Below are 11518 nucleotides of genomic sequence, written 5' to 3' on the forward strand. Positions count from 1 at the left end.
CGAAAAGTCGGAAAGCGAACATTCGAAAAATAAGTAAGTAAAAAATCGAAAAAGTTCAAAATTGAAAAATCGAAAATTTAATAAAATCGATCAAAAATTTCAAAAATCGAAAAGTCGAAAAGTCAACAAATTGAAAAACGAAGTCAGAAAATCCAGAAATCAAACACACGAAAATTTTAAAATCGAAGTCACAAAATCGAAAATTTGAAAAAACGAAAGATCGAAAAAATCGAAATATATATCCAAGGCGAAAAATCAAACATTTGAAAAATCCAGAAGTCAAAAAATCGGAAAATCCAAAAATTGAAATGTAGGAAAATTGAAAAATCTAAAACTCGAAAAGTCGGAAAATTCAAAAATCGAGTAATGGAAAAGTCCGAAAATCCAAAAATCGAAAAGTCAAAATATCGAAAATTTGACGAATCAATCAACAAATCGAAGTTGAAAAGTCGGAAAACCCGAAAATCAAGAAATGGAAAAATCGGAATGTCCAAAAATCGAAAAGTAGCAACATTGTAAACATGAAGAATCGATCGAAAAGTCCAAGGCGAAAAATCGAACATTCGGAGAATTCAAAAACCAAAAAATAGAGAAAAACTGAAAAAAAAAACAAAAATCAAGAAAATGAAAAGTCGAAAAATCGAACATTTGGAGAATCGATTAAAAAATTGAAGAATCCAGAAATCGACAAATCGAAGTCGAAAAACAGAAAAATCGTAAAAACCAAAAATCGAAATATGTATTGAGAAAATCTAAATCAAGAAATCCGAAAATCAATAGTTGAAAAGTCGAAAAATGCAAAATTCAAAACTCGAAATTTCGAGAAATTGAAAAATAAAAAAATTGAGAACCCAAAAGTCGGAAAATCCAAAAACTGAGACATGGAAAAGTCGGAAAGTACCAAAATCGAATATTTGAAAAATCAATCGAAAAGTCGAAAAATGGAAAATTTGGAGAATCGATCGAGAAATTGAAAAATTGAAAACTCCACGAGTCAAAAAATCCAAAAATTTAAATAAAAAAATCGAAAAGTGGAAAGAAAATTCGGGAAATCGAAAAATCAAAAAGGGGAAAAATGAAGGAATTAAAAAATTTTAAAATAAAATATTTTAATTTTTCGATTTCTCGGCGGATTCGCCATTAGGCTAAGATTATATTATCTACAATTTCATACCAACTTTCAGTCGATTGAATCCATTTTAACCATGTTTTTCGGTAAAGTTATCAAAAAAGTGAACTCCCTATCACGTTAGTTGGAAAAGTCGAAAAATGAAACATTTGAAGAATCAATCGAAAAATCCAAAAATCCGAAAAATCAAAAGTCTAAAAATTGAAAATTTGAAGAATCGGTCGAGAAATAAAATAAAAAAAAGTATTTTTGCAATCAACATCTCAACATCCCTGAATTTTTTCACAATTCTTAGACAACTTTTTCGAAAACGAAATTTTTTTAATGGTCCTCCCTCATTCAAATTTCGGCCAATTTTTGACATTTTGTAAACTTAACCAAACATATTTTCTTATAGATTTTGACCTCTTGAACGGACTTTGTGTCTCGTTCTAGCTATGCGACGTATTTTGTCTGTAAAATCAAGCTTCCATAAGAAACCAATAGTAGAATTTTTGAATTATGAACTGGCGCTCAGTAGTCGATTCTAACCTTATTGTCATTGTCAATGGTCAATTACATTGATGGTTTGGTGTAAATTATTTAAATCAACTAAAAAATACAATATAATATAAACTATGGTTTATTAATATACAAAACATCACAGCTTGTGCCTCAACTCCTGGTCCTCAGGAAGCTTCGCAAAATGGCTTTCCACTAAATCAGATGATACTTCTGGGAGGGTCGCAGGATTCCATTTCGGATTTTGGTCCTTATCGATGAGAAGGGCCCTAACACCTAGAAAAAAAATATTTTAAATTCGAGTAGGTGCGCCTATGGAATTAATGTCATTAATGTCATTTAAGTAAACGTCATATTTCCAGACCCCACTTAGCGTTACGCCAATGGAACAAACGTCAAAATCTCCCACACAAATTGAGGTTATGTCGCAACACAAAAACATGAATTTCTACCTTCATAAAAATCTTTGTTCGCCAAGCAATTAACAGCAATCCTATACTCCATCTGCAAGCACTCCTCCAGCGTCATCTTACTCCCACACTCCAGCTGCTTCATCGTAACCTTCATGCTCGTCGGAGACATCTTCCCCAACAAATGAACTATTTCTTGTGCAAACGTACACCCATTTTTCTTCAAATTCGTAACAATGTCTTCAACAGAACCCCCCGAAAACCACTGATTGATATCCTTCATCATAGGCTCCAAACAAAACTCCCCGGTATCTTTCACACTGTACCTCTTCAACGTAGTGTCAATCCCATTCACATTCTGGCACTTCAACAAATCACACTCCAACGCCTCCAAATCCTTACTATCCACATAATGTGTGGCAATCCCGGCTTTGTAAATATCGGCACCTTTCAACCTGTACCCCGTCAAGGCCAAAAACAAGCCCAACTTGCCCCTCAATCGCGGGAGAAAGTAGGAGCCCCCGACGTCTGGGAATAGCCCGATTTGGGTCTCCGGCATTGCGAAAACCGAGCGTTCGGTGGCTACGCGGTACGGCCCGTGCACGGACAACCCCACGCCTCCGCCCATCACTATCCCGTCGATTAGAGCGACATACGGGACTTTGTAGGTTCCAATTAACCCATCTGTTTTGTACTCCTGTTTGAAGAAACTGTGGCCTAATTTTTCCCCTTTCATTCCAGCCAAGGCGACGGATTTGACGTCGCCGCCGGCGCAAAAAGCCTTGCCGCCGGCCCCCTTGATTATAACCAGGCTTTTTTCACACTCCCATTCTGTCAATTTGGAGTGGAGTTTATTCACCATGGAAAGATTAAGGGCGTTTAGGGCTTTGGGGCGGTTCAAGGTGATGACACCCTTGTCTCCTACGTCCTGGAAGATGACGTCATCGGTGGATGTTGACATTTTGCGGGCGAGAATGGGGGCCACGAATTGGCGCAAATTTGAGGTTAGGAACAGTTTTCGAACGAGCTGGAAACGAAGAGTCATTTTAATTGATTATGTATCAGATTTTAATTACCATTGTGCGTAATTTTTGTTAAAACACGGAGGTCAAAGTTCAATGTCAAAGAACAGTTGGTTTTGAACTAGGTTAGCGGGATTACATCACACTGTGGAGACTGTGTATTCCAGAATCAGATTTAACCAAATTTTGTGATTACGGGAAATTTGGTTTTGTTCTCTCGGTTTTATTAAATTAAAATTTCTACTTGAAATTCTGTTTGAATTGTCAAGGAAACTGCCAAAGTCAAAACGGGACAAAACGATGATTTACCTTATTAGAATGTGGGACTCGAGTCCTCGGGATTATTTACTCAATCACAGTGTATGTTTTTAGATTATAATCAGGCTCTGATGATAAATATGATTGGTAAATTTTTTAACCAGAAGTGGCGTATTTTATCAGATTTTTGATAAATTGACAAAGCTGAAAGATAAGTTGACTCTTCGGAACAAAGTTTATAATTATCGCAGTCTTTAAAAAAAATAATGGGTATTTTTGAATTTGGTTATGCAACCAATCAAACACGTAGTTATACGTTGGCAACAATAGGTGACGCCAGTGTCGATTGAAGTTTAAGGTTATGTACTAAATTTATAAATGCCTGGTCAAATTTTATAAACATAGAAATGTTTTCTATTGTTTCAAGTAAGTAGTAACAATGGTCAAACTTACCCCTAAAGCCACCCCACTTATATTCCAGAATTACGTCCAAATAAGAGTTTTTTTTCCTTAACCAAAACCTTATATTTTAAAAAAATCGTAAAATTCGAAAATTGACATTATCAGGAAACTGAAAAATCCAAAATCTAAAACTCGAAAAGTTGGAAAATCCAAAAATCGAGTAACGGAAAAGTCCGAAAATCCAAAAATCGAAAAGTCAAAATATCGAAAATTTGAAAAATCGATCGAAAAAACGAATTCAAAAATCCAGAAATCGAAGTAGAAGAATCAAAAATTCAAAAATCGAAATTTCGAGAAATTGAAAAATTCAGAAATTGAGAACTCGAAGAGGCGGATAATGCAAAAATTGAAAAATCGAGAAAGTGAACATTCGAAAAATAAGTAAGTAGAAAAATCGAAAATTTAATAAAATCGATCAAAAATTTCAAAAATGGAAAAATCAAGAAATCGACAAACGAAGTCGGAAAATCCAGAAATCAAACATACGAAAATTCTAAAATCGAATATTCGAAAAATCGAAAGATCGAAAAAATCGAAATACATATCCGAGGCGAAAAATCGAACATTCGAAAAATCCAGAAGTCAAAAAATCGGAAAATTGAAAAGCCAAAAAAACAGAAAATCCAAAAATTGAATTGTAGGAAAATTCCGAAAAGTCCGAAAATCCAAAAATCGAACAGTCAAAATATCGAAAATTTGAAGAATCGATCAACAAATCGAAGTTGAAAAGTGGGAAAACCCGAAAATCAAGATATCGAAAAATCGGAATGTCCAAAAATCGAAAAGTAGCAACATTGTAAACATGAAGAATCGACCGAAAAGTCCGAAGGTCGAAAAAAATGAAAAAGTCCAAGGCGAAAAATCGAACATTCGGAGAATCGATAAAAAAATTGAAGAATCCAAAAATCGACAAATCGAAGTCGAAAAACCGAAAAATCGTAAACACCAAAAATCGAAATATGTATTGAGAAAATCTAAATCGAGAAATCCAAAAACCAATAGTCGAAAAGTCGAAAAATGGAAAATTCAAAACTCGAAATTTGTAGAAATAGAAAAATAAAAAAATCTAAAACTCGAAAAGTCGGAAAATCCAAAAATCGAGCAATAGAAAAGTCCGAAAATCCAAAAATCGAAAAGTCAAAATATCGAAAATTTGAAGAATCGATCGAAAAAACGAATTCAAAAATCCAGAAATCGAAGTAGAAGAATCAAAAATTCAAAAATCGAAATTTCGAGAAATTGACAAATTCAAAAATTAAGAACTCGAAAAGGCGGATAATCCAAAATTGAAAAATCGAGAAAGCAAACATTCGAAAAATAAGTAAGTAAAAAATGGAAAAAGTTAAAAATTGAAAAATCGAAAATTTAATAAAATCGATCAAAAATTTCAAAAATCGAAAAATCGAAAAATGAAGAAATCGATAAACGAAGTCGGAAAATCCAGAAATCAAACATACGAAAATTCTAAAATCGAAGATTTGAAAAATCGAAATACATATCCGAGGCGAAAAATCGAACATTCGAAAAATCCAGAAGTCAAAAAATCGGAAAATTGAAAAGCCAAAAAATCGGAAAATCCAAAAATTGAAAGGTTAGAAAAATGAAAAATCTAAAACTCGAAAAGTCGGAAAATCCATAAATCGAGTAATGGAAAAGTCCGAAAATCCAAATATCGAAAATTTGAAGAATCGATCAACAAATGGAAGTTGAAAAGTCGGAAAATCCAAAAATCAAGATATGGAAAAATCGGAATGTCCAAAAATCGAAAAGCAGCAACATTGTAAACATGAAGAATCGATCGAAAAGTCCAAAGGTCAAAAAATTAAAAAAAAAACAAAAATCAAGAAAGTGAAAAGTCGAAAAATCGAAAATTTGGAGAATCGATCAAAAAATTGAAGAATCTAGAAATCGACAAATCGAAGTCGAAAAACCGAAAAATCGTAAAAACCAAAAATCGAAATATGTATTGAGAAATCCAAAAACCAGTGTATTCCAGAATCAGATTTAACCAAATTTTGTGATTACGGAAAATTTGGTTTTGTTCTCCCGGTTTTATTAAAATTTCTACTTGTGACAGAAATTCTGTTTGAATTGTCAAGGAAACTGCCAAAGCCAAAACGGGACAAAACGATGATTTACCTTATTAGAATGTGGGACTCGAGTCCTCGGGATTATTTACTCAATCACAGTGTATGTTTTTAGATTATAATCAGGCTCTGATGATAAATATGATTGGTAAATTTTTTAACCAGAAGTGGCGTATTTTATCAGATTTTTGATAAATTGACAAAGCTGAAAGATAAGTTGACTCTTCGGAACAAAGTTTATAATTATCGCAGTCTTTAAAAAAAAAATAATGGGTATTTTTGAATTTGGTTATGCAACCAATCAAACACGTAGTTGTACGTTGGCAACAATAGGTGACGCCAGTGTCGATTGAAGTTTAAGGTTATGTACTAAATTTATAAATGCTTGGTCAAATTTTATAAACATAGAAATGTTCTCTATTGTTTCAAGTAAGTAGTAACAATGGTCAAAACTTACCCCTAAAGCCACCCACTTATGTTTCAGAATTACGTCCAAATAAGAGTTTTTTTTCCTTAACCAAAACCTTATATTTTAAAAAAAGCCAAAAAATCGTAAAATCCGAAAATTGACATTATCAGGAAACTGAAAAATCCAAAATCTAAAACTCGAAAAGTTGGAAAATCCAAAAATCGAGTAACGGAAAAGTCCGAAAATCCAAAAATCGAAAAGTCAAAATATCGAAAATTTGAAAAATCGATCGAAAAAACGAATTCAAAAATCCAGAAATCGAAGTAGAAGAATCAAAAATTCAAAAATCGAAATTTCGAGAAATTGAAAAATTCAGAAATTGAGAACTCGAAGAGGCGGATAATGCAAAAATTGAAAAATCGAGAAAGCGAACATTCGAAAAATAAGTAAGTAGAAAAATCGAAAATTTAATAAAATCGATCAAAAATTTCAAAAATCGAAAAATCAAGAAATCGATAAACGAAGTCGGAAAATCCAGAAATCAAACATACGAAAATTCTAAAATCGAATATTCGAAAAATCGAAAGATCGAAAAAATCGAAATACATATCCGAGGCGAAAAATCGAACATTCGAAAAATCCAGAAGTCAAAAAATCGGAAAATTGAAAAGCCAAAAAAACAGAAAATCCAAAAATTGAAATGTAGGAAAATTCCGAAAAGTCCGAAAATCCAAAAATCAACAGTCAAAATATCGAAAATTTGAAGAATCGATCAACAAATCGAAGTTGAAAAGTGGGAAAACCCGAAAATCAAGATATATAAAAATCGGAATGTCCAAAAATCGAAAAGTAGCAACATTGTAAACATGAAGAATCGACCGAAAAGTCCGAAGGTCGAAAAAAATGAAAAAGTCCAAGGCGAAAAATCGAACATTCGGAGAATCGATAAAAAAATTGAAGAATCCAAAAATCGACAAATCGAAGTCGAAAAACCGAAAAATCGTAAAAACCAAAAATTGAAATATGTATTGAGAAAATCTAAATCGAGAAATCCAAAAACCAATAGTCGAAAAGTCGAAAAATGGAAAATTCAAAACTCGAAATTTGTAGAAATAGAAAATTAAAAAAATCTAAAACTCGAAAAGTCGGAAAATCCAAAAATCGAGCAATAGAAAAGTCCGAAAATCCAAAAATCGAAAAGTTAAAATATCGAAAATTTGAAGAATCGATCGAAAAAACGAATTCAAAAATCCAGAAATCGAAGTAGAAGAATCAAAAATTCAAAAATCGAAATTTCGAGAAATTGACAAATTCAAAAATTAAGAACTCGAAAAGGCGGATAATCCAAAATTGAAAAATCGAGAAAGCAAACATTCGAAAAATAAGTAAGTAGAAAAATGGAAAAAGTTAAAAATTGAAAAATCGAAAATTTAATAAAATCGATCAAAAATTTCAAAAATCGAAAAATCGAAAAATGAAGAAATCGATAAACGAAGTCGGAAAATCCAGAAATCAAACATACGAAAATTCTAAAATCGAAGATTTGAAAAATCGAAATACATATCCGAGGCGAAAAATCGAACATTCGAAAAATCCAGAAGTCAAAAAATCGGAAAATTGAAAAACCAAAAAATCGGAAAATCCAAAAATTGAAAGGTTAGAAAATTGAAAAATCTAAAACTCGAAAAGTCGGAAAATCCAAAAATCGAGTAATGGAAAAGTCCGAAAATCCAAAAATCGAAAAGTCAAAATATCGAAAATTTGAAGAATCGATCAACAAATGGAAGTTGAAAAGTCGGAAAATCCAAAAATTAAGATATGGAAAAATCGGAATGTCCAAAAATCGAAAAGCAGCAACATTGTAAACATGAAGAATCGATCGAAAAGTCCAAAGGTCGAAAAAATTAAAAAAAAAAAAACAAAAATCAAGAAAATGAAAAGTCGAAAAATCGAAAATTTGGAGAATCGATCAAAAAATTGAAGAATCTAGAAATCGACAATTCGAAGTCGAAAAACCGAAAAATCGTAAAAACCAAAAATCGAAATATGTATTGAGAAATCCAAAAACCAGTGTATTCCAGAATCAGATTTAATCAAATTTTGTGATTACGGAAAATTTGGTTTTGTTCTCCCGGTTTTATTAAAATTTCTACTTGTGACAGAAATTGTTTGAATTGTCAAGGAAACTGCCAAAGTCAAAACGGGACAAAACGATGATTTACCTTATGAGAATGTGGGACTCGAGTCCTCGGGATTATTTACTCAATCACGGAGTATGTTTTTAGATTATAATCAAGTTCTGATGATAAATATGATTGGTAATTTTTTTTACCAGAAGTGGCGTATTTTATCAGATTTTTGATAAATTGACAAAGCTGAAATATAAGTTGACTCTTCGGAACAAAGTTTATAATTATCGCAGTCTTTAAAAAAAAAATAATGGGTATTTTTGAATTTGGTTATGCAACCAATCAAACACGTAGTTGTACGTTGGCAACAATAGGTGACGCCAGTGTCGATTGAAGTTTAAGGTTATGTACTAATTTTATAAATGCTTGGTCAAATTTTATAAACATAGAAATGTTCTCTATTGTTTCAAGTAAGTAGTAACAATGGTTAAAACTTACCCCTAAAGCCACCCCACTTATATTTCAGAATTACGCCCAAATAGTAGTTTTTTTTCCTTAACCAAAACATTCATATCTGAACGTAATTATGCCGCCAGGAAAGGCACCCGCGAACGAAAGCAGAAGAAAAAAACCAAAAAGGAAGTAGAAGTGAAGGCCAAATTTATCCCCCACAACCAACGGAACAAAGATGCGTTAGTATCCCCCATTTCCAACTTTCAAATAATTCAATCAATTTAGTTTACTAGCGGCTCGCCCCATTCTCAAAGTCGACGATTCCGCCCGACCTCTCCCCTTCGACGACGTCTACATCATGAAATACTACCGCTGGAAAGTCTACCCTTTCCATGAAGCTGTGGAATCGCACCGACAAACCCACCACCCAGACATGTACAACGAACCCAACTCCAATCTCCTCGCCCGAATCGAGTTAAACATGCAAGGCGAGAAAGTCACGCGGTTCGTGGAAGACTTCTCTCGAATTGCCGCAATTCCACACAAGTTTGAGCACGGCGACGAGCGGGCGATTATCGCGTTCAGTAAAACGGCTTCTGTGCGACAGGAGGCGCTGGATGCGGGGGCGCAGCTCGCCGGTGGTGTGGATCTGATCAAGCAGATCCAAAACGGTGGCGTTTCTTTGCAGAATTTTCAGTACATTATCGCGCATCCGGATATTTTGCCCGAGTTGGTACCGTTAAGAGGGGTGATGAAGAGGCGGTTTCCTAACCCGAAAATGGGGACGCTGGCGGTCGATTTGACTGGGGTGACGGAGAGGTTGTTGCATGGGATCTCGTATAGCGCGAAGAAGGACGAGCATGAGAAGGATTTCGGGCTGGTGGAGGCAGTTGTGGGGACGCTGGATATGGATAGTCGCTGTTTGGAGGAGAATTTTGCCGCGTTGGTTCAGGATGTGTATAGGATGAAGCCGAAACGAGAGGGAACTTTTATTTCGAGGTGCGTGAGTCGTAGAAAAAATTCTGTAGTAGAAATTTCTGTATTTTGCAGGTGTTTATTGGTGAGTCCGCCGTCTTCAGAAAAATTTAAAGTTGATCATGAGTTGTACATAGAAGTGAAAGACGATAACACGCAAAAAGACGTCGAGGATGATGGAGAAGGAGAGCGCGTAGCGTTGTAAATAACTTAATAAATTCGTAAAAAATAAATGTTATAAAGAAGCTTTTCTACGTGTTTTTTTTTATGAAAAAATGATATTAATATAGATGTATCATACATCAAACTGCAGCTTTTTTCATATTCTAGAGCACAGAAACCAGTTCAATCAATTAAAAAAATATGGCTGAGAAATATCGTAAAAAAAGCACCATTGTATGTTTTGTTTTCAATTTTTTTGAGTCATAACCATCATAGAATCGCTTGAAAATTCGCACATGAATAAAACATCACTTTTTACAGGGCGCAGAGTCATTAAATGTGTGTTAGTGGTACAATTTGTTTAAATAATAATGTGTTTATTAAAATCAAAATATACCACAAATTAATGCAAAATACGTCGAATAATTTTAACAGGAATATCAGAGGAAAATTAATGATCTATTGGTTAGCAGAGTTTTTAACAAAAACTAACAATTATTGAAAAAAATGGGTATCAATTCGACAGATTTTGAGCCGTTAGTTCAGTACTTTGCCGATAGGAGCGCCACTAAAATTTACGGAAGCGACTTTCCAGCTAAAACTCTCATCGCCTGCTCTACCATAAGCTGATTGTTAGCGTTCTCGGCTGATTTTTCTAATTTATGTAGTAATTTATTGTTAAGGAAATTAACTTTTACGCAATGAGGTACTATCATAAAACCGAATTAAAACTGGGGAACTATAATATTTTTACTCCACTCAGGATTCTAAATGCAATACACGTGATTACTAAAAATTCATTGTAATATTGTAGTGGGCGGGGCTAGTATCTTTTCTTAGAAGAGTAGATTATTGGCCAAAATGAATCTTAGTTAAAAAATCGAAAAATGACAAATCGTGAAAATGAAAAATTTTAACTTGAGAACTTGAAAAATTAAAAATCAAAAAATTCCAAAATTGTCGAACAAATTATCAAATGAAACATTCAAAACTTGAAAAATCTAAAAACTAAAAAAAAAAACTGGAATTTTGAATTCGATTTTGTATGATTTGTTTTTTTTTCAGTTCTTGGATATTTCAGTTTTTGATTTTCCGATTAAACAGTTGTACAATTTTCCGATGTCTCGTTTATCCAATTTTTCAATTTGTCATTTTTTGATTTTTTAGTTATTTTATTTTTAGCAAGTACTAGCCCCGTCCACCCACCCTTATTTTGTCATTTGGCTATGTCATTTGCCAAAATCAGTCTCATCTTGACAAGTACTAGCCCCACCCACCCAGCCTTTATTTTCTTAGAAGAATAAGTTATCTGCCAAAATCAGTCTTATCTTGACAAGTACTAGCCCCGCCCACCCACCCTTATTTTCTTAGAGGATATGTGATTTGCCAAAATCAGTCTCATCTTGACAAGTACTAGCCCCGCCCACCCACCCTTATTTTCTTAGAGAATATGTCATCTGCAAAAATCAGTTTCATACTTGCCAAGATAAGATTGATTTTGGCAGATGACCTACTCTTCTA

General features: G+C 33.6%; 2 protein-coding genes across 3 annotated transcripts; one reads left to right on the forward strand and one right to left on the reverse strand.

Annotated features, from left to right (window-relative positions):
• Positions 1 to 1735: 1735 nt before the first annotated feature.
• LOC135125113 (3-hydroxyisobutyryl-CoA hydrolase, mitochondrial) lies at positions 1736 to 3539 on the reverse strand. 2 transcript variants are annotated; one of them, XM_064050463.1, is made up of 3 exons: positions 3372 to 3539; positions 2083 to 3067; positions 1736 to 1906 (listed from the first exon to the last, which is right to left on the reverse strand). In XM_064050463.1, exons 2-3 carry the CDS (start codon positions 2999 to 3001, stop codon positions 1770 to 1772), a joined length of 1056 nt encoding a protein of 351 aa, XP_063906533.1. In that variant the 5' UTR covers positions 3002 to 3067; positions 3372 to 3539; the 3' UTR covers positions 1736 to 1769. The 2 variants fall into 2 exon arrangements, with proteins under 2 accessions (XP_063906533.1, XP_063906532.1); XM_064050462.1 differs by lacking the exon at positions 3372 to 3539 and adding an exon at positions 3117 to 3361.
• Positions 3540 to 8786: 5247 nt separating this feature from the next.
• Positions 8787 to 10085, forward strand: LOC135125114 (large ribosomal subunit protein uL1m). The gene is made up of 4 exons (XM_064050465.1): positions 8787 to 8877; positions 8934 to 9099; positions 9146 to 9859; positions 9911 to 10085. The coding sequence occupies exons 1-4, from the start codon at positions 8859 to 8861 to the stop codon at positions 10038 to 10040; spliced, it is 1029 nt and encodes a 342-aa protein (XP_063906535.1). The 5' UTR covers positions 8787 to 8858; the 3' UTR covers positions 10041 to 10085.
• Positions 10086 to 11518: the final 1433 nt, after the last annotated feature.

Source organism: Zophobas morio, unplaced genomic scaffold, assembly GCF_036711695.1.
Source record: "Zophobas morio isolate AGI-343-1 ecotype UQ-CSIRO unplaced genomic scaffold, CSIRO_AGI_Zmor_V1 ptg000008l, whole genome shotgun sequence".
NCBI lineage: Eukaryota > Metazoa > Arthropoda > Insecta > Coleoptera > Tenebrionidae > Zophobas > Zophobas morio.